Below are 23,748 nucleotides of genomic sequence, written 5' to 3' on the forward strand. Positions count from 1 at the left end.
TTACATCGTCCCCTCTCCTCATTGCTGTCTTCCATCTCTTCGGTGTCTTCTTCATCTCTCTCCTGTCCTGCTTGTCTTACCCCTATACTTTGGTTTATTTCTATTTTCCTTGTTATTCTTATCCTTTGGTAATCATTTTATCATCCGTCCTGTAGATCCATTATATTACTGTAATATACATTAGAAAATGACAGCTGGGACGTTAAAGGCGCTTTCTCCTGTCTCTACGCGCTCTACCTGTACTCACCCCATATAGAATAGGGGAACCCTGCAGGTCCTTACCTCTGACCAAACATGGATTCCTGCGCTCTCACCCACCTCTCTATATCCCGCAGCTGGATGCTTGGATCAGCGAAAAAACACTGATGGCTCGGGATAACTCGCGGGACGTGACTCAGAAACTCCACAAGAAATGGCTCAAGCACCAGGCGTTTATGGCTGAATTGTCTCAGAATAAGGGCTGGCTGGACAAGATCGAAAAGGTAAGCCATGGGGGGACTGTGATGACCCCCTCGGAGATGTCCTGAGGTGGCAGCTCTTATCTGTATGCGCACATGTATGCTTCCTCTACCTTACCCACTTTGAATTTGCTTTGATCTTAATATTCAGAATAATCTTAATACCTTGGAGAGCGGTAATGCTGTTGGCATGTTGTAGGAATTAAGGTTTTTCAGAACCCACATTAGAGCTTGAGTAAAAGGTATAACATGCTGTGCGTTGTTGCTTATCCTACGCACGGGGAGCTGGCAAGCTTGTGCCACAGGTGCTAAGTGCCAAGGAAAGCCTTGGCCATAACAATGCACAGGCAACAAAGTCAACTGAAGGAAAGGCCAGCTACAGCTTTAAGAAACATTTCTAATACGGTATTCATTGGATTGGACCCATGCTGTACAAGGCCAAAGACGTGTTTACTTATAGCAGGGATGGGGAACCTTCGGCCCTTCAGCCGTTGCAAAACTAAATTCCCATCATGGCTGTCCAGGAATTATGGGAGTTGTAGTTTTGCAACAGCTGGAGGGCCGAAGGTTCCCTATCTCTAACTTCTAGGATAGCCATGCTTATATATCGGTCTATCCTTGAACCCAAATACACTAACCACAATGCTTGGAACTAATCATAATGCTAGGACTTTAGGGTTGCCATGTCTGTTATTTCCACTTCCACAGATTTGACAATAGAAAACAACCCCAAAAAAATAGGTTAGGGCAAAGCAACAACTTTCTAGATGAATTGGTTATCTGTGTTTTTAGGAGAGCTAGAAGCCTGGGCCTTGTAGGTTTACACTTAAAAGATACTAAATAAAGACTGTCCTTTTGACGCCCCACAGATGGGCGGATGTATAACAGACATAAGTAGACTGACCATGGGTCTGATGACCTGGACTGACAGCTGTCGGCCGGGACTTGCATCTGTAACTAAATACAGGTGACATCCGCTGGTCTTTAGGGAGCCTTACTGTTAATATCAAGCCTTACTTACTGTTTATATCAAGCCTTACTTACTGTTTATATCAAGCTTTACTTACTGTTAATATCAAGCCTTACTTACTGTTCATATAAAGCCTTACTTACTGTTACTATCAAGCCTTACTTACTTTTCATATAAAGCCTTACTTACTGTTCATATTAGGAATCGCAAAGAGGCAATTGCCATAGGTCTCCAAACCAATCTTTCTTCGATTTTTCTTAAAGTTATCCCTGGTTCCTAATGAATTTTTCTCCCCAGTTTCTAGTGTAAATGTTTGATGGCCATGTGCAGCTATGATGACATTGGATTCCCATGTGTCCACTGTATGTTTTCAGGATAAATAGCAGGATGTAATCTTATGTAAAATAAGATAATAGATGCCACGTCCTGTAAAGGTCGCAGTCTATTAATAACTTCGATCCGTTTTCTGGGTTCCAGTGTTATTTCATTTTTGGTTCTTTATGCAATGCTTGGTAACCATACACCCACTTCCTGTATGTATGACACCAAATCTGCAGGCTAGATGTCGGCACATTCTCTCGAGCTGAACGTAGACTATCTTAGCTTTAGATCTGGCCCCTCTATATTATAACTTCAGTCCTTGGTATTACTCTATGTACATTACAGTATGCTTCTTATTGCTTTAATATATATGTATGGATTCAGTACTGCACCCAGTGTTAGCCCGATGCCAGCTGTGCAGTGCCAAGGCCGATTATAGCACTGCATACCCCTCTGGCAAGCCATGGAAGATGCAGCTAACACAGTAAACAGGGCACTTGCTTTGAACGTAGCAGGCGTAAGGATTTTGTGTTTTGCTGAAGCTGTCAGTATTATTGGATCCGTAGGATGAAGACATGCCAAGATTCCTCTAAACATTTTATTCCAGAGATTAGCATATTGCTGCAGTGTCAGTGTAAGCCAGTTCAGTTCTCCATTGCTATTTAATATTGGTCCCGATTCCACGACTGCAGCCATTATTTATATTTGTGCCTCTTGTCCTCATCGGAGGTCAGCGACAATGTAATACAACAGTGTGCTGCATCCAAGAGCTTGCAATCGGACCTCTGTCCATAGTTATAGGAATTAGAATTTATTAAAGGGCTTTCCTAGATTAGCAAAAAAAGGGTTCGAAACATCACCTCATATGTCCATGGGCTGAGACTGGTATTGAAGCTCAGCCCCATGCGAGTGAATAGAATTAGTTGCAATACCAGTCAGCCCAAAACAAGAGTGGCGCTGTTTCTGGGAGAAAAAGCAAACCCTTTTTTCTTATTCCCAACAACATTTTGCCAGAAATTTTCAGGGGAATTCTCATTTTTAGGAAACTTAAGTGTATCTAGTTACTAGAGATGAGCGAATCTCGAGCACTCTTGGGTTCATCCAAACCAGTGCGTGTAGTATTTGATCACCGATAATTGATAACCAAATGCCACACATGAATCTGAGTGTGCTTAAGGTTCGCTCATCACTAGTTAATACATAATTCAATAGGAGTAGTAGTAGGGCACCTAGGGTAGTATACATTGGCTCCGTATGGCAAAAGAGCTCAGTAAGGGTATGTCCACACTTAGGAATCCTGGCAGATCACCTGCCGCGGATTCTGCCGTGCATCTCTGCTGGTCCCATAGGCTTCATTCTATGGTTTGGCAGATTCCGCCGTGCACCTGAAGAATGAGCGGGTTCATTCTTAAAAAGACTCTGTACCCACAATCTGACCCCCCAAACCCCTTGTACCTTCGGATAGCTGCTTTTAATCCAAGATCTGTCCTGTGGTCCGTTTGGCAGGTGATCCTGTTATTGTCCTAAAAACAACTTTTAAATTGGCAGCCCCGTGCCCAACGGGAGTGGCCTAGATTGTGTATGCATTAGGCTGGCACAACCTCTCTGTCCCTCCTCCCCACCCTCATCATTAGGAATGCTCCAGGCAGCTTGCCTACTATTCGTCAGCTGTGTCAGCCCGGCACATGGGCTGGATCGTTAAGACACCTGTGTAAATGTTCAGCATGGAGAAAATGTTCAAGTGGTATTCCTAATGATGAAGAGGGTGGGGAGGAGGGACAAAGGGGCGGTGCAAAGTTCGAGCACAGATATTCTAAGCCACGGGGCTGTGAGTTTAAAAAAGTTTTTTAAGACAATAACTGCATCACCTGCTGAACGGACCCCAGGACAGATCTTGGATTAAAAGCAGCGATCCGAAGGTACAAGTGGTTTAGGGGGGGGTCAGATTGTGGGTACAGAGTCGCTTTAAGGTGGACGGTGGAATCTGCCAAACCAAAGAATGGGGCCTATGGGACCAGTGGAGCTGTGGAATCCGCGGCGGGTGATCCGCTGGGATCCCATAGTGTGGATACCCTTAGGTTTTGTTCACATCTGCATCAGAGGCTTTGTTTGTTGCCTCTGTCCATTCATTTAACTGGGCAAAAAAGTAGCAAGAGACATTTTTTCTTGGCTTAAAATCCTGTAAAAGACCAACTGGAAACCAGCGGTACCCATTCAATTGTGTGGGGTCTGTTAGGATCTATTGGTGTCCAGTTTGCAGTGGACCTGCCAGCCCAGAGTTGTCAAACAGTTCTTACAGCTCTCGATACAGATGTGAACCTACTCTAATCCATTATGTCTCTAGATTTTACTGTGTTCAAGTGGTCACGTACCGCCCATCAGATGTGGATGGGTTTACCCATTCTTACTTGACAGTTACATAATTAGCGGCCCCAAAATTGGCAAAAACTGTTGCATGTATGGCACCTTTCTACACCTTATAGGAGTTGGCTCAATATGGCCCATCAGCTTCAGTCAGAAAGGTTTATGTTACCATCAGTGATAAGGGTCTTAGTATTTGGGTTGGGGTTATGGGGACAGGATTTATTTTGGTTCATTATTACAATATCTGCAGAATATAATCATCCATGCCCACCCCCCCAGTAGCCTCTATGTAATGACTACACTTTGAGGGGAATATTGTGCCAAACAATGAAAGGGGAAAAGACCGGCCCATTGAAGATTTGTAGATCATACGTGCAGCTGACTATAGGGAGATGAAGCATATAATGGGGGCTATTGAGCTCAATATATTCATTTTTAGGGAGTGTGTGGGGGGGTATACTTCAGTCACTTGAGGTAGTCTAGCAGATTGGGCCTCTCCAGGGATATGACCAGGTCAGATGTATTGAGCTGTTCAGGCACAGTTACAAGATCATTGAGGCGGCAATATCGCCTTCTTATAGTTATTGCTCAATTCCGTCATGTAAAACGGGACTAACTTGACCCAGATACCGTGACTTCAGATATGTTTCACCCATGTGACATATTATAGCCTCCTAGGCATCTCTTGGAGCTGCTTATCTCAGCTTCTACCAGCCAGACACCAATTTGCATTAAATCCGATTATTTTGTCCCCTTTCCTCTGAAGAAAAATAACAAGATCAAAAATGGGTGGAATGGAGGGAAATAACAGATTGCGTACATAGAGACGGAGTGACTAGTGGTGTGTGGGCAGGACGGAGTTAGCTTACATGACGTAACTTACCTCAGACTATATAACCAAAAAATATACCTTGCAGCTAGACTAAGATCTGACATTACCGTACACCAAGTCATCTCGGGAGAAAGAACGCACCCGATTCTGTTCAGTTATCGAAGCCCATAGTAAGGAGGGAAGGTCGAGGAGAAAGGAACGTTCTTAGGACACGATTTTGGGACACAAAAGATTCTACTAACCAATGTTTGTAGTAAATAAATTTTTGGAAATCTTTATGCCCATATTCCTCTTCGTCCTAATAGAACCCATGTATACAACAATGCATGTATGGAGGAATTCCCCTTAATAGATTGTCCGTTGTGAAAAACCTAATATATACCCTTTTATTGCTTTAAACCTGGTCCTTTCAGTAAGTCCATCATTTACCTGTGGCTACTAAAACCCATCTCTAGAGGGCCCATTATATCTATTTTAGGGACAGTTCATAGATTTTAGTGGTCACCTTGAACATGCCCGGGTTCGTCTAAATTTGAACACTCTTCATTTGATTACAGTTAGCTGAAGAAGTTTGAGGGAGTCCCTAGGGAGTCCGGGAAAACATGGATACATCCTATGACCTTAGGCTACCTTCAGCCAACAACGTGCTTGAGATAAACATTGAGCTTTGTAATAAGAAATTATTGTAAAAGTCAGACAACCCCTTACCGTTCGGCTCATGAGTGGTCACCAATGTTTTCTAACATCTTTATAGGACATATCTAAAAACATTTTAGCTTGGCTTCTATCCTTGGGGAATACCTTCTAAGTGTAGACCTAGAGCTGTAGTGATGCTGGTAGTTTCAGAGCATCATACTTAAGAAGGTTAAAAAAAGACAAGAGTCCATCAGGTTTAACCTACAGAAACCCTACTGCGTTGATCCAGAGGAAGGCAAAACCCCTTATGAGGCAGATGCCCCATCACAGGAAGAAAAATTCCCGTTCCCGTTTGGGTCACAGAACCTATAAGATCAAAGGGGATTATGACTAACTAAGGTCATAGCAAATAATAACCTAATTGTGCAATATTATATAGTGGATATACAGCCCTTAGATTTTGATAATCACCCCGATACAACAGTCAGTGGCCATACACATTATTGTGAGCCTATCCTTGTTGATCTCAGAGGAATTGACTACCCCAATGGCAGATGCCAGAGGAAAGTAGAATCAGGCCCCATTTTTTTTATGTGGAGATGTCTGGCAGCTGCTTACTCCCCATTCAGAACACTTGATTGTTCATACTTATGGGGGTCAGGAGGAATAGCTATTTGGCCAACCGCTACCTAAAGTCTAAAGACCTCTTTAGATACAGTTCTACAGATTGGCCAAATCCAATGGTCAGCTTCAGGTAAGGAGAATGGCTGTGTACTTTAAATGTGTAACACTGATCCAAATTGTCAAAACTGAATGAGAATCGGCTTTACATGATTTGCACAGGAAGGTAACCAACTCATCCAGGAGAAGCCGGAGTTGGCCGGTGTGGTGAAGAAGAAGATAGAAGAGATCCGTCAGTGTTGGGTGGAGCTTGAATCCAGTACTCAAGCCAAAGCTCAGCAGCTCTTCCAGACTAATAAGGCCGAACTGGTGGTGCAAAATTTTACAGACCTGGGCAAAAGACTTCATAAGTTGGAAGAGCAGCTGCAACCCGTGGAGCGTTTCCCCGACGTTTCCACTGTTAATACCCAGCTGAAGAAGCTAGAGGTGAGTCCTCCTAAGATCTTCTCGATGGGCAAATACATTCTTGGGCTGGGCGAGTCTACATTCTAGGTTTGTCTGATGTTATACAGTATACAGGGTGAGTTCTTATGCCTTCACATGATCTCAGCCTTGTGTGGCCAATGCTCAGCAGATGACAGAGTCCATTTATTTGACCTTTTTCTTCCTTATTGTGACTTTTTAGTTTTTGTTTGCAAACCATTTCAAGGTACCATCATCTTGAATACAATATGGGCAGACCTTGAGGAAGCAGAGACCGGACTGTCCAGATTATAGGCAAAGAAATAACGCAAGACACCACTGCCGGTCAATGAATTACCTCCGACATCATTGCTGTTGGCATCAGTTCTACACATTGACTCTACATTGATTCCAGTGTCAGTGTGCTGTGCAGGTCAATCATGACTTGGAACTTTGTTAAAAATTCTGTATTAAAACTCCCCAGAGGTAACAGGCTGGCAATCTGAACAGTATCTTAACTTAGCCCTAGTTAAAGGGGTACGCTGGGGAAATAAAATTGTTTTTAAATCAACTGGTGTCAGAAAGTTATACAGATTTGTAAATTAATTCTGTTTGAAAATCTTAGTACGTATCAGCTCCTGTATGTCTTGCAGGAAGTGGTGTATTCTTTGCAGTCTGACACAGTGCTATCTGCTGCCACCTCTGTCCCTGACAGGAACTGTCCAGAGCAGTAGAGGATCTCTGTGGGCATTCACTACTGCTCTACACACTTCCTGTTATGGACAGAGGTGGCAGCAGAGTGCACCGTTTCATACTTGAAAGAAAACCCCATTTCCTGCAGGACGTACAGCAGCTGATAAGTACTGGAAGACATTATATTTTACTGTATAAGTTTCCGGTTCACCAGTTAATTTGAAAACATTTTCTTTTCACTGGATTACCTTTTTAAGGAGAAAAACGCAGACAACATTACAGACAACATCCTGGAGGGGAATCTGTCACATTGAATAAGTAGTCTGATCTGCGAGCATCGTGTTATTCTAAAGAGGAGCTGATAAGATTGATATATAGTATTTTAGGAAACAATCCAATATTACTTCTGTTTTATTCATTTAAGTCTCTCCTTTTTCTGGCTTTAGGAGTCCAGTGGGCGGTCCTAATAAGTGACTGATAGCATCCTAATACTTATTCAGGGCAGTCTTTCTTCACTATGTGTGACCGCCCACTGGACACCTAAGCCCAGACAGAGCAAGAAATTCAACAAAACAAGTAATACAGAATTTTTTCCAACAGATTTATATTGTGGATCTGCTCAGCTCATTCTTCTATATAACATGCCAGTAGATTGCTCTGCATTTTCATGGTGACAGCTTCTTTTTCAAGGGACCCTGCCAGTTTTACTTGCAGCAGACACCATAGATGTCGGAGTCAAAAAAGCAATCTGTACCTTTCCTGGGGATAACAGTGATTGTCAAGCTTATAAATGACCTTTTTATTTCTCAGCCAAGTAGGAGGAGCTGAGTTGCTCAAGTGTCACTGCATTACACATACGTGGTTCTTTACATCAATCAAGGAGAGCTAAGAGATGGGGGCTTGTGAGGAGGTGTGTCAGGCCATGGCACACTTTATTTACACTTGACTGAGAAATAAAAAGGCAATTTATAAGTATGACAACCACCATTAACGGCAGGAAAGGTCCCTATTAGATTTTTACTATAAAATGAATGCAGTGTACCTATCACGACAGCCCGCTGCCAGATCAGCTGAGATTTCTTCTCTTTATCGGGAAATTTTGGTCTCTATGGACACAAACACGGAATTAGATCCTAATATGCGCAACCCCCATTGGATTGTATCCATGCAGACCCAAAAATCTGGATTAAGAGAGGATTCGGCAGCAAGCCATCATCACATAAACACTTTAAAGAGACTCTGTCAGTAGGTGTGTACTGTCCTATCTAAGGGAAGCATAAACTAGTGACAGAGAAGCTGAACAGAATGATGTATCATTTACTTGTTCTGTGCAGTTGATCCAGAGATGATTTCCTGAATAACATGGACAATAAGTAGTCCTCTCCATTATGTGCATGAGCCCAGTAGTCCCCAATATTCATGAGAAGCAGAAAACTCCGCCCACCAGCTGCAGATTGGCAGTTATCTCTCCATGCTGTATATAGGCAGTCACCTGTCAATCAGCAGCTGGAGGGCGGGGGGAGAGGTGTGGCAAGAATCCTATTCTCCTGCATATTAGGAGAACGGCTGAACAGAATGATGTAAGTAATACACTGATCTGTACAGCATTTCTGTCACTAGTTTATGCTGCCCTCATTTATAAACCTCTTTTATAAACCTAGTGACAGATTCCCTTTAAATAGAGACCTTGAGCTACTTGGCATGCGGTCAGGCAAACAATCCACCCTTTCATCTCAGAAGTGGATTTTTCATGGATTCTAAACCATACATTTTGTCTGCTTAATTATTTTTCATCCTGAAATATTTTCACCCAATGTGTTTGGTAATACCTTCAGCCCTCTATACATATTGGTGGAAACAGGTATCTTCAAGGAATCATCCTCACCTTACTACCGATGTCACCATGTGTTGTGGAGGGATTGCCTCTATATAAGCTTGACTCAAAAAGTGACTTTTGCCCAGACTATTTATGACCTGTCACGACCCGGCCTATCTTCTAGTGGTGCTCCGGCCTTGCCTTCCCGCTTAGGGAAGTGCTGCTTCAGCCCATGCTCTGCATGATGTATCTTGGTGGTGACTATACAGGTGCCATGTCTTTCTCATCCTGCCTTCTGAGTTACATGTGTACCCAGTACACCATGTACAGCTCACGTCATTGAGACAAGAGATTACGTTTCAGCTTTCTGCTTGCTCGGTGCTCATCATTCATAAACACCTCATTCTTTCAACAGCATGACGCAGACCCCCATGACTGACCATCTCAGCATCACAGTGCATTTCTCCCAGCCCATTGCCTGATCCTCGGTACAGTAAATTGTGTGTGTTTTGTACTCCCCCCGTCTCCATCTACATACTATCCTATCTTCACTCGGTGGTTTCCGAACTCTACTATTTCTAGTAAAATTCTTCTGTTCAAACTTCCATTTCCAAACCTGCAACGCTGCAACCTGATTGGTCGATTTCATTCTGTTACACGATCCCGACTCTCTATAGCCTTAGTTATGTTTTGTTGTTCTCCTTAATCCTTTATAAGCCTTCCTTTATAATCATAAAGCACATTCTAATGTAAAGCACCAGATGTTCATGAATACGAACCGGTTCCCAATACAGCAATTCTAATCAGCAAATACACTTGCATGCATGCCCTTCAATTCTTGATGTTCCATAATCTTTACTTACCCCTTTAGGCCGGTATTGGCAAAAAAACTTATTTAGTGAGCTCACCTGGATGAACCGTGCTTCACCCGTTCGTTAGGGTCATTATCCATGAGAGGAGCTGGTTGGAAACACACCTGGTACCTGCAGGTGATATCGGAAGTCATACCATTGTGAAGAGTCCACCGCTCCAGTTGAATGAAAAACAAAGTTTTATTCCAATGTCTTAAAACATGATACAAAAAAGATCATAAAACATGAGCCGACGCGTTTCAGGACATAGTCCCTTAATCATGGCCATGATTGTGTCCTGAAATGCGTCGGCACGTGTTTAAAAAACAAAACTTTATTCCAAAGTCTTATAACACGATACAAAAAAAATCTTTAAAACATGTGCCGACACGTTTCAGGACATAATCATGGTCATGATTAAGGGACTATTTCCTGAAACGGGTCGGATCATGTTATTATGATTTTTTTGTATCATGCTTTAAGACGTTGGAATAAAGTTTTGTTTTTAACTCAACTGGAGCGGTGGACTCTTCACTATTGGGAATATGATATCTCTGTATCATGCTCAGAGCTGTGGACATGGACAGATAAGACCGCTGAATGCTTATAAAATCATGTTTCCTTTCCAAGTTCAAGTGTCAAAGAGGTGGTGCCTAACTGCTGCAAGCACGCCTCCTCTATCCTTCACCCCTCCTTGCTTTCAGTGATTGATGTACACGACTTCAAGTGGGAAGACAACCCTGTGTATCAATCATGCAGGGTAGGGAGGGGTGGGGGAGGGAGGAGGCGTGAATGCTGCAGCTTAGCACCTTCTCTTAACTTTAATAACTCTATATGATCACCTAAGAGACAGGTATCATCTGTTTTATCTCCCTACCATGAGCATGATATTTTGATGGCAGACTCCCTGCACAAATGAGCTTCACTTTCTAGAGATGAGATCAGATTTGCCCCATAATAATATTCAATTCTTTTAAATCTTTGTTTTGGCACCAAGCACATAGATTATTGCAAACCCCATTCACATCAATAGGACAGTTGTAGAAATCTCTGAAATAAATACGCCACTTCTCCCTAAGAAGGTCTGACATCCTAACTTTACTGTTGTCGAGTCCTACAATTTAGCCGATACCCCTGACCCAGAGATCCTCTGTCCTTCCGTCTCTGAATTCCCTCCTTTAACGCAGACCATGGAGTCCCAGATGGAGGAGTGGTACAAGGAGGTTGGTGAGCTGCAAGCACAGATTGCCTCTCTCCCCCTGGATGTGGTAAGCCAAGAGGCTGTGGATGAAAAGCAGAATGAGGTCGGAACTAGGATCGTGCGTTTGATCGAGCCCTTGAAAGAGAGAAGACGCATCCTCCTGGCCTCTAAGGAGGTTCATCAAGTCACCCGGGACCTGGAAGATGAAATTGTGAGTGCATCAATACTGGCTTGTGTGTTTTTCATCTGAATGTCGATGTGAAAGCTCCGCGCTGTGTGATGGTGGAGATAGAGGGAGTCTCCATAACCATCTCGCCATATAGCAGTGCGATAAGTGCAGGGCTGGGCTGAGCTCATCCGACTAAAGATAGAATGGATAGAACTTTATGGCTCTCTGGACAGTGGATTATTATCACAGATAGATGGTAGGACAAAGCACGTCATGAGTGGCAGCTGTGTCTCCACTGCATGGATCAATTGTGATTTTATGTGCATTCATTCTTTGACAGACCTGGGTACAGGAACGGCTTCCTCTCGCAACGTCCAAGGATCACGGCAGCAACTTACAGACCGTACAGCAACTTATCAAGAAAAACCAGGTGAGTGCCTATGTCTATAATGGAATTGATAGCATGACTCCTTAGGGATGAGTTAGGGATGTATTGTATGATTGATGACTATGCACTTGCCAACAATTTTTTTTTCTTTCAAATCAAGTGGTCCCAGTAAGTACCAGAGATTTGTAATTTACTTCTATTAAAAAATCTCAAGTCTTCCAGTACTTATTAGCTGCTGTATGTCCTGCAAGAAGTGGTGTATTCTCTCCAGTCTGACACAGTGCTCTCTGCTGCCACCTGTGTCTGTGACAGGAACTGTTCAACAAATCCTCCATAGAAAACCTCTCCTGCTCTCCAGACTGGAAATAATACACCACTTCCTGCAGGACATACATCAGCTGATATATACTGGAAGACTGGAGATTTTTTAAAAGAAATAAATTACAAATCTTTGGCGCTAGTTGTTTTAAAAATAAATTTTTTATATGTACAGACAAACCACAGAGCGCCACCCTCTACTCCCCTACAATATTCCTATCCTAGGCTTCTTACTGTACATTTTTACCTCTTTCTGATTTCATTGACTTTTCCTGATAAAGAGGTGACTTTGTTCTCATCTCTGGTTCTGCCTTTTCTCTTTACTAGAACCTGAGGAGAGAGATTCAGGTCCATTCCCCACGTGTGGATGACATCTTGGAGCGAGCAGGTGCCATTGCCAGTATTCGGACTCCGGAGGCAGAGGGGGTCCGCATTGGGTTTGAGAGTCTGCGGGAGATGTGGGATGTGCTGCGGGAGGAGACGGAGAGGCGGCAGCAGCTTCTGGACATCAACTACCAGGTGCAACAGTATTACTTTGATGTGGGCGAAGTGGAGACCTGGTTAAGTGAGCAAGAGCTTCTCATGATGAATGACGAGAAGGGAAAGGTGAGGACTTTGTAGGACTATTAATCGAATTACTTCTTATTCCCACAGACTTCCCCCTTTTATGTAATAGTACAATGTAAAACGATTTCCCCATACCTTTTACCATTTCAGCCTCTGTGTCGGCTCCTTGTCTTTCTCTGCTCTCTACTTGTCAGCAGGGTCAGAAGTAGAGAGGATGGTGCCCTGTTTTTTTTGCTTCAGACGTAAGATTCAGTTTGTTATGTCCTGTCTGCTTATCACCACTAGGGGGAGCTCAGGAGCTTACTGCCTGCTGTTTCATTATTGAGTACAATGTACTATCAACATGCAGTAAGAACTCTCTAGTGGCAGCCGCAGACAGCAAGATGGGAAAGATTTTAATTCTTAAAGGGAATGTGTCATCAAAAAATGATTTATTGTTTAAATAACATTTTTATGTTAAACATTTTTTTTAGGATTTTTTGGTGAAATTTTTTCTAATTTTCCATTTTTCTATTTATATAATGAAATAATCCTAAAATCTTGCTGGTGTTATTCTCACCGCTGGGGGTAAAACTAAGCTGAGACTTCCTGTTGTGTCTGTGGTGATAAGAGGAGGCTGCTGTAAAGTGATCTGTACAGTATTGCAGCGATATGTGACACCAGTAGATAGAGGATACAATAGCAGCTCCCTGTGAAATGACCTCCTCAAAGGTCACAGAGCGCGCTCAATAACGTTCCACATTCATCTCAAGGGGACAGACTCTATTGTCGTCTATGTCATTAAGTCTTGTTTTAAAGCATGTCACTAAATGCTGTTAAAACAGCTCAGGCAAGATGGACGCCCCCATAAGAATGTACAAAAAAGTGTAATAAAAATTACAGTAAAAAAAATAGAAACAGATTAGAATAAAATAAAATATTTTAGTATCTGACTTTAATCAGTAAAATAAAATGTAAGTGACACATTCCCTTTAAGGCCATATTAGGCTATGATCACACATTGTATTTCCGTCAGTCTTTTTTTCAATCAAAGCCAGGAATGGGTTAAAAACACAGATAAAGGCTGACAGAAATACTATGTGTGAACTTAGCCTTACACTGTCCGAGCCAGATCCTATCACATGGCTTGGTGATGGGGCAGCCAAGGTAGCACAGACAATTACTAGATTGTTTGTACGGCCCATTGCTTTAGTCAGCTATCACCTGTGCATCCCCTATTATACAGGAAATTTGCTGCAGACAGAGAATTATTTTTACTATGTTCACACTACGTAAAAGTACGGCCGTTGTTGCCTATACTTTATGCGGCTGTGAACATTGCCTGTTTCTTTATGGGATCCCGGCTGGAGCGTATACACATCGTATATGCTCTGGCCGGGATCCCGTGCGGCGCCGCAAATACCTGACATGTCATTTTTCTGCGGCCACAATTCAGTGAATTGCGGCCGTAGGAAACCCTGTTTGTTCACACAATGAAGCGAGCGGCCGGAGCGTGTGCAGGGGGAAGCTCTTATGCATCAGCATGCACCCGCATCAGAACACTGTGGCAGGAAAGATCATCCGGCCGGGTCACGGAAAGGCCGGTCTATTATGTTGTGTGAACATAGCCTAGAATTTAATGATCAGCTGATGAGTGAACATATGCTCATTCATCAGCTGATCACTGACCCTAATACACTGGACGATATCCGCCTGATTTGAAGGGTAATCAACCTGTGTAATAGGTCCTTAAATGTAAACTTAAAGAGGTTGCCCAGGATCAGAAAAGTTCAGCTGCTTTCTTACAAAAACAGCACCACCCCTGTCCTCAGATTATGTGGTATAACAACTGAAGCTGAGATGCAGTACCACACACAATCTGAGGACAGTGGTGGCGCATTAAACTGCAGCAGCATTAAAACAGTTACACTACCTGGCGGGACATCACACTAAAGTCTTGGACATACAGCAGTAGCTATACTGTTTTTTGTACAAAAAAAGCTGCTCTGGTTTTTATTGGTGGTCAGAGATAACAAGGAAGCCTTGATTCACTTTTGTGGATCATCTTGTGCAGGCAGACTGGCTCAGGCTTTGTGAGACCGCCCCCTTTCCTGCATATAGCACAAGCTAAGCCCCACCCCTGGGCCTCTCTGTTAGTAGACAAAGAAACCCCTTGACCACACGCAGTGGGCAGCAGAGAAGTGAGACCCCTAGTGGCCAAGACTTGAAAGTGCCCAATAGTCATGTTTTCTAGGGCAATAGTCACGTTTTCTAGGGCAAGGGGGTCATTTTTAGTAAATGAATTGATTTACAAATATGTTAGGAATCACATAGGCTGTCATAACAGGAAGTAGTCTGAAATTACCCTCACCATTTATTCCATACTATGGAAGCCACTCCCCTTTGCCAACACTATGGAAGCCACTCCCCTTTGCCAGACGTGGAACAAAAAAAAAATCAGCGTGAACATATAATAAAACCTTCCCTTTCTAACAGGATGAGCAGAGCACGTTACAGCTTCTGAAAAAGCACCTGATGGTGGAACAGACCATCGAAAACTACGAGGAGACAATAGCTCAGTTGTCCCGGCAGTGTCGCAGTCTCCTAGATCTTCAGCACCCCGACAGGTGAGAGTGTGACAATCTCCCCTATAGATTATACAGCGGACATCATGCTTGCATGTATGGGATGGGTAGATAGTTGCTACAGTACAGTGTCCATAGCTACAATGTGAGTCACTGGGTTTTTATGGCAGCAGTATACAGCCATGGATTCAATGAATAGTTGACACACACGGTGACAGAAGACGTGTGGTATAGTTGTATATTAGGGGTTTATTGCTCCATTATTAGTATATGTTAGTGAATTATAATGGGTACATGTACCTGATAAGTGCGGCCCAGCAGTAAGCACCAGAGCCGGCGTCATGCTGTGACAAGTATATGTTTCCAGCTCCCATGATACAGTACTGTAATGTACATTAAAAGCAGCAAGGTAGCAATAACTCACAAAGCGTCTGCAACTCTAAGCCCAAATTATGTTGTCACGGTATAGATGCAGGGGCCATGATATAATGGTTGTGCCGGACTGTTCAGAATGAATACCAGGCTTAGCATATCTTTATTTTTGCAAGGGTCTGTATAGGGCAGACCAACGCCTCTGATGCGTTCTCGAATTACTCCTTTACAGTATTGTAAGGCTACATTCACACATGCTGAAATCCAAAACTGATTACAATCTGGAACCTTATTTGCATGTATTAGAAATTTACCATGTGGATTTCAATCTGCAGCCATCACTTGCTATGGATTAAAGGAGTACTCAGACAAAAATCTGGTTTTAGAAAGTTATATAGATTTCCCATAGTCTTCCCATACTTCTCAACTGCTGTATGTCCTGCAGGAAGTGGTGTATTCTTTCAAGTCTGACACAGTGCTCTATGCTGCCACCTCTGTCCATGTCAGGAACTGCCCAGAGCAGCAGCAAATCCCTATAGAAAACGAACATGTTATAATTGCATTTATGAATATATTACTTGAAGATTTATGCTTTATTATCTTTATGGATAATCTTAAAGACATATTATCTGAACACCGGTTATTATATGGTTTATTGTTTACTTTCTTTTGCTTTTCATTATACCTTATCTATACAACATGTTATATTTGTTATATTTTTTGTTTGCAAAAAAAAAAAAATTTGCTTTTGTGTGCAAAATTATATTGAAAAAATCCAATAAAATATATTGAAATAGAAAACCTCTCCTGCTCTGGACAGTTCCTGACATGGACAGTGGTGGCAGCAGAGAGCACTGTGGAAGACTGGAGATTTTTAATTTACAAATAAATATCACTATCTGAGCGAATCTGGGCTAATCTTTATATGGATTCACAGCAGTGCAGACTGCAGACCCAAAGCAGAGGGTCAGTCTTGGATTTCTGCTACATAACATTATTATTATACTGCTTTATACTGGTTTCCCTCAGTCTTTTGCTAAATGATACTGGATGATGATTTTACAATATGATTATTTGCAAGTCACCTCTGTGCTGTCTGTGTATTGCGCTCCCAACTAATGCACTGACTACTGTCCTTGCATAGTGAGCAGATAAGTAGGCGTCAATCTCAGATTGATCGGCTCTACGTGTCTCTGAAGGACCTGGTGGAGGAGCGAAAGGGACGTCTTGAGCAGCAGTATTGGCTCTTCCAGTTGAGTCGGGAGGTGGATGAACTGGAGCAGTGGATTGCAGAGAAGGAGGTGGTGGCAGGGTCTCCGGAACTGGGCCAGGATTTTGAGCATGTGACAGTAAGTGACTCTGGGAATTAGTGTAAGGCTGTAACGTGGCTGCAGACCTCTTGTGGTTCTAGCGAACCAAACTTGGATCCCATGGGGTTCTATGATGATTGAAGCTCGGCTCACTGGAACTGCGGGAGGTCGGCAATGCTAAAATATTGACCTAATGCTCAGTATCAAGTGTTAGGCAACTGTAAGGCTGGGATCACATCGGATTAGACTAGTGATGGCTAACCTTGGCCCTGCAGCTGTTGCAAAACTACAATTCCCATCATACCTGGGTAGCCAAATCCATATATTTGGCTGTCCAGGCATGATGGGAATTGTAGTTTTGTCACAGCTGGAGTGTCAAGGTTAGCCATCACGGGATTAGACACTACATTGCATGTATATATCCACAACATGTCAAAATGGGTTTTGACATATACAGGCACATACTGGTTCATACATAGTCAACTAGTGACAATGTTCGAGTCATGACTATATTCGGGTCATGTATATGTGTATTTTCTAGGAACCAGAAGCAATACATATACATGTTCAGAAAATGACCCGAATTTAATCGCTGGTTTACTATGTTCGGGCCACTAAAGTCAATGTTGCCTGTATCTGTACATATACATTGGCATATACGTGCAACATATGTCTAGATTCACATTGAGAAAGATTTATCAAACATGGTGTAAAGTGAAACTGTCTCAGTTGTCCATAGCAGCCAATCAGATTCCACCTTTCATTCCTCACAGACTCTTTGGAAAATGAAAGGTGGAATCTGATTGGTTGCTAGGGGCAACTGAGCCAGTTTCACTTTACACCATGTTTGATAAATCTCCCCCATTGTGTTTTTGCTGTCCATATAACGGGAAAAAAACTGATGCAAGAATGGAATATAAAAACAGACGCAATTGTGTGCCATCTGTCAGGATCTGTTTTCTATTTACTTACATTAGAATTATTTTTTTTTTAAAGCGTACACAAAAACATAGCTGACCACGTTTTTCTGTCCATTAAAAGTAAACAAGTAAAAATGGATCTGTTAAACAGAGAGGAAAAACGCAGAGTGAACACAGCCTTAGGCTGTATTTAACCTACCTTTTTGCAATCCGTTTTTTGCATCTGTCTTTGGATCGCCTTTGTGTGCAGCTGTTTTGATCCGTTTTTCCATTGACTTCCATTATAAGAATAACGGATAAAAATGCATCCGTTTTAATTAACCTACCCAAAAATAAGGTTAAGTATGTTTTTGTGTATGTTAAGAAAAAGAATGCATTTTGATCCATTTTCTTTATATTGGAAGTCAGTGGAAAAAAATCAGTTTTGTAAAAACGGATTGCAAAAACATAGTGTGAACCCAGACTTAGTCTTTCAGTATAATATCTATTCCGCTTGTTGCAAACTAGGGAAGCCCCCCAACAACCACATTCCACACATATAGACAATTCATATAGAAGTCTGTTGGTCACCCTCACCAAGTAAAAATAGTCCAATTAAGGATCTGTATTTCCACTTTAAATTTGCCGTCATTAAAGTTAGCAGTGCACTAATACCCATCCCATTACATACATATTTCACATGTGTTTTCTTGGCAGCTTCTTCAAGAAAAGTTCACAGAGTTTGTGAGTGAAACGGGGAGCATTGGGCAGGAGCGCATCTCTGCAGTCAATCAGATGGTGGATGAGCTCATTGACTATGGACACTCCGATGCAGCCACCATAGCAGAATGGAAAGATGGGGTAAATGAGGCCTGGGCGGACTTATTGGAATTGATGGAAACTAGGGCTCAGATGCTTTCGGCTTCCCACGAGTTACACAAGTTCTTCAATGATTGCAAAGAGGTCTTGTCCCAGGTGGAGGAAAAGAAGCAGAGGGTGCCCGAGGTGAAGGCGCAGGAAGCTCGGCTCTCCGCTGGCTCCTTGCAGCGAATACTTAGTTCATTTGAACATGACATTCAGGTCCTTGTCACTCAGGTGGGCTTAATATGTTTAATACTCTCCATATAGGCCTTGCTTTTAGTAACCAACTTACTATAATGACAAAAAGTAATCTATATAGTAACTCTCGCCTAAATGTGCCAGAGTCCAGTATCAAGGTTTGTCCTCCATCTTCTCCAACGGGCAGGTACGGCAGCTGCAGGAAAATGCTGCACAGCTGCGAACAGTCTATGCTGGTGAAAATGCAGCAGCCATAGTCACCAGCGAGCAGGAAGTGATGCGATCCTGGAAGGAACTCCTGACCTCATGTGAAGACTGCAGGCTGCAGATTACTACCACCAGTGATCGCATGAAGTTCCTTGGCTTGGTGCGGGACCTCATTTCCTGGATGGAAAGCATTATTTGCCAAATTGGCACAGGAGAGAAGCCCAGGTATGTAGAAAACTGGGACTTTGGAGATGTCTTTTACCAACCAAGAGGAGTTTAAAGGGGTTATCCTGCAGTACAAAAACATGGCCATTTTTGTCCAGAGACAGCTCCACTCTCCTCTCCAGTTCAGGTGTGGTTTGCAATTTAGTTCTGTTCATAGAATGGAGTTACAGAACCCTGCCCAAACTGGAGACAAGAGTGGTGCTGTCTCTGGAAGAAAGTGGCCATATTTTTGTAGCACTGGATAACACCTTTAATGGTCATGGTACCCATGTTATGCCTCAGACTAAGGCTGCATTCACACGTTCCGTGTTCCGCACGGAACACGGACGTGGAATGCCTGTATCAGACTCTCCCCCCGCCCGGGCAGCATCTGTAATTAGATGCTGAGAGCGGTAAACAGTACAGATATGCGCCGCGCTGTAATGAATCAGCCGCACGGCACTATCATTACAGCGCAGCGCATATTTGTACAGTTCCCCCGCTCCCAGCATCTTATCACAGATGCTGCCCGGGCAGGGGTAGAATCCGTTACAGGCATCCACGGAACGTGTGAATGCAACCTAAGGGTCCTATAACACAGGCCGACTATGGCCTGATCATTTTAGTAAACGAGCGCCGATTTGCTAGATCAGTGCTCATTTACTGGACCTATTAGACTGCCCGATAATCAGACAGCAAGGGCTGCATGGACATCGTTGGGCATTTGTCAGTCGTCGGCTGTGCATCACTATTACACGTAGCGATACACAGTTGGCGCTTGACAATTTTAAGTCCAAACCTAAACCAACAATTAGCCGATGATTGTTTCATAAGCTGATCGTCGTCTCCACTACACGGAACGATAATTTGCCTGATTCGACCGATTATCGCTCCAAGTAATAGGGCCCTTACTCCTTCACCATCTTCGACACCAGGGTGTCAAACCAGCACCACTCCAACTGCTGCAAAACTAGAATTCCCATCAGCCAAAGCTTTGGGTTTGCAAGTTTTGCAACAGCTGGAGAGCCAAAGGTTTGACACTTGGAAGGAGAGGAAATGTTTATGACTCTTAGCAATTGAGGACATTGTAGTATGGGAGGAAGCATACCCCAAACTATTTTCAGTTTGTGAATGGAATTTTGGAGGAAAAAAAAAAGAAACTCCATTGCGTTATCTTGTTGCTTATTAGGCAATTTATAGTTGTCATCTTCTTATCCTTCCAGAGACGTGTCTTCCGTGGAAGTTCTAATAAGCTACCATCAAGGACTAAAGAGCGAAATTGAGACCCGAAATAAGCGGATCGCAGATTGTGTGGAACTGGGAAAGTCTTTAATCCTGAACAAGAGGCCAGCAACAGAAGAAGTAGGTGATTCGTAACAATAATATGTAATGTTGAAGGGATTTGCCCATGGAAGACACTCCTGCGGATAGGAGATGAGTGATTGGTGTAGATTGAATGGCTGGGATTCTCACCAGTCCTGACAATTGAAGTCCTATGTTTCTCCTGGTTGTATGGTGCAGTGTGTTTAGACTTGAACACCGCCGCTACATTAAACTAAGAGTGATGCTAAGACAACAGTACAGGACTCTGCTATCTTGTTCAGACCATTGCTTACTTCAGCCAGAAGGCAACACAGGATCCCCATTCTCATCATCAGTGCTTGCAACCAGCTGTAGTAGGTCCCTAGGCAGGGCAGGGGCTGGAATTTAGTCCTAAAGCAATAGAACAGGAAGAAGAGAGGAGACTACTGGGACTGGGTGACCAATCCTGTAGCCTGCAGAGACAGGTCAAAGGGCAGCAGATAAGCTATAGAAGCCTGCTGAGGGGTAAAGGAGAACAGCCCACTGCAAAACACAGCCATGATGAGCAGTCCAGCCCTGGCCCTAGGGCTAAATTATGGTCCTGCTCTCTCTACCTATATGAGAACTAATTCCAGATGGTTATTTATAGAGGTGACTAGGGAAAACAGCATAGTCTCAAACCAGGGGGAGCAGAGAAGCAAGTGAGGAACTCTAACCAGTGCAAAGTAATGCTTTTTAGGCTTAGAGTATGAGGGGTTTTTCCCTCTGGAAACCATGATCACCACATGCGAACGTAAGGGTGGCTCTTTATATTATATAGCTTCCAACCATCCCCCCTTACATACACTCACACTCAGCTCACCTGAGTCTGCATATGTTCTCAGTAGAGAGGAGTAAGCCTCTGCCAGACAGCTCTTGCTTCAGCTTATCTCCACTAACAGCAAAAGCATCAATTGCCCAATCCATCTTCTGGGGGAGATGGTCGTCTGGCCCCATCCAAATCATAAGGTTTGGCTGATAGTTGTCTAATGTGCGTGGGCGCCTTAAAGTGTACCTGTCAACTTTTGACATGTTGTTGAGAAATGTTAAAAGTTTTGATCTGTCAGAATCTGGGTGTTTAGAAATCTACGGAAGGACCTGGGAGAAATGTGCAAAGTGCTTCTCCCCCTGCTCTCTGTGCATGCTCCCCAAGGTGGTCCCATAGACTTACACAAGGAGTCCATTTCAGTTACATGCACAGAACTGGGAGATATCCCTTGGTGGGGGTCGGAACACACAGACCTTGACTAATCAAGACTACAACATCTCAATTTTTTTTTTTTAACTTATCAGTAAAACTTATTTAAGTTCAGCTCACAATTTCCCGCACCTTCTTATGTGCATCCGGTTTTCTTGTACAGTACCGTTGTACCTAGATACATACTGACATACGTACTGACTTTTCTATGACATTAAAGAGGTTGTCCAAGAAAAATTTACTTTTCCCCTATCCACAGGATAGGGGAAAAGTAAGAGATCGCAGGGGGTCCAATCTCTGTGTCAAACCCCCAGCTTCTCTGTTATGATTTGAGCCGCAGGTACGGTACATGACCTGCGTCTCTATTCATTCCTATGGAGCCACTGCCGAGTAAGATGGAAGAGTGCCTACTCGACTGTTTTTAGCGGCTCAATAGGAACGAATATATTCATAACAAAGAAGCTGAGGGCCTGATATGGGGAAAGGTGGGGACCCTCCAAGATCTCTTACTCTTCTTGGACAACGTCTTTAACGTAGTTTTCATACGATTGGTAGATGTGCAGGCCAAGGTGAATGGATAAGATTTCTTTATATGTTCACTATATGTTTCCTCCAGATCAAGCAGAGTCTGGACAGACTGATGGCCAAGAAGAGAGAGATGTTGGACAAATGGCAGAAACATTGGGAATGGCTGCAGCAAAGTAAGTGCGTAATTCCCCGGCGGAGGAGGAGAAAACTGCTGCTGTGAGTCAGCATGGTCGGCGCCCGGCGTGTACTCTGCCATCTACATGTGCGCTTTTAATTTTTATGTAGCTCAACTTAGCAAAATGGCCTACATAATCTCCCCTCCCGATAAAGACGAGGCGGCACCCCTGCCATCTAAAGACCAGCTAATTAGGGTTACCATGGAAACCTTTGCAGCGCCCACACTCTATTTCCACATCCCCCCTGATGAATGCGGGGGAGACTTAAGAGCAGAATGTATGGGGCTCTATCCGTACACAGCGCTTAACCGTATCCGCATCTACGCCATTGTTTGGGGATTTTTTTTTTCTTTTTCCTAAAAATGGACCCTGTGGAAAAGTTAACAATAAGTCATTGTAGCTGCAGCAATGTATATGACGCCAGGTTATAGCTCAGCGCCAGTCCTATGGAAAGGTTACTCACCCCTTATGTCATGGATTTAGGCACGGCCTCATGTGCCTAAGGGGTTAAGGGTACATTTGTTATCTAGGTAAGGGTTAATTATGTGCTCTAGCTCTGCACAGTGTGGGGTCTATTCACACAGGTAGTTCTTCCTGCTTTAAGTAGTTGTCTAGAGTAGGCAGATGTATTGTAGTGAATGGAATCTTTAGTGTTTCTTTTTTTTTGGGAGAATACAGTGACTTTTATAGGCACCATACAGTGGATAGGGGTCTGTGATGTGTGTGCTGACAATATACAGTGACTCTTATAGACACCATATAGTAATTAAGGGTCTGTGATGTGTGTGCTGACAGTATACAGTGGCTCTTTAGAGGGTCAATACAGTAGATAGGGGTCTGTGAAGTGTGTGCCGACAGTATACTGTGACTCTTATAGGCACCATACAGTAGATAGGGGTCTGTGATGTGTGTGCTGACAGTATACAGTGACTCTTATAGGCACCATACAGTGGATAGGGGTCTGTGATGTGTGTGCTGACAGTATACTGTGACTCTTATAGGCACCATACAGCGGATAGGGGTCTGTGATGTGTGTGCTGACAGTATACAGTGACTCTTATAGGCACCATACAGTAGATAGGGGTCTGTGATGTGTGTGCTGACAGTATACAGTGACTCTTATAGGCACCATACAGTGGATAGGGGTCTGTGATGTGTGTGCTGACAGTATACTGTGACTCTTATAGGCACCATACAGCGGATAGGGGTCTGTGATGTGTGTG

The 23,748-nt window shown here is 43.2% G+C and overlaps 1 protein-coding gene across 4 annotated transcripts in view; it reads left to right on the top strand.

The window, feature by feature from the left end:
* The window catches only part of SPTBN4 (spectrin beta, non-erythrocytic 4), a 103,260-nt gene that overhangs the window by 66,788 nt on the left and 12,724 nt on the right, over positions 1 to 23,748 (top strand). For all 4 annotated transcript variants that reach the window (XM_069943487.1, XM_069943489.1, XM_069943488.1 and 1 more), the window contains 11 exons: positions 336 to 482; positions 6,425 to 6,688; positions 11,212 to 11,436; positions 11,735 to 11,824; positions 12,428 to 12,706; positions 15,143 to 15,273; positions 16,748 to 16,952; positions 18,530 to 18,907; positions 19,059 to 19,303; positions 20,506 to 20,644; positions 22,438 to 22,522. In XM_069943487.1, the coding sequence (XP_069799588.1) occupies positions 336 to 482; positions 6,425 to 6,688; positions 11,212 to 11,436; positions 11,735 to 11,824; positions 12,428 to 12,706; positions 15,143 to 15,273; positions 16,748 to 16,952; positions 18,530 to 18,907; positions 19,059 to 19,303; positions 20,506 to 20,644; positions 22,438 to 22,522 (2,188 nt within the window). The remainder of the gene's footprint in view (positions 1 to 335; positions 483 to 6,424; positions 6,689 to 11,211; positions 11,437 to 11,734; positions 11,825 to 12,427; positions 12,707 to 15,142; positions 15,274 to 16,747; positions 16,953 to 18,529; positions 18,908 to 19,058; positions 19,304 to 20,505; positions 20,645 to 22,437; positions 22,523 to 23,748) is intronic.

The sequence above is a fragment of the Dendropsophus ebraccatus genome, chromosome 10 (assembly GCF_027789765.1).
Source record: "Dendropsophus ebraccatus isolate aDenEbr1 chromosome 10, aDenEbr1.pat, whole genome shotgun sequence".
NCBI classification, from domain to species: Eukaryota; Metazoa; Chordata; class Amphibia; order Anura; family Hylidae; genus Dendropsophus; species Dendropsophus ebraccatus.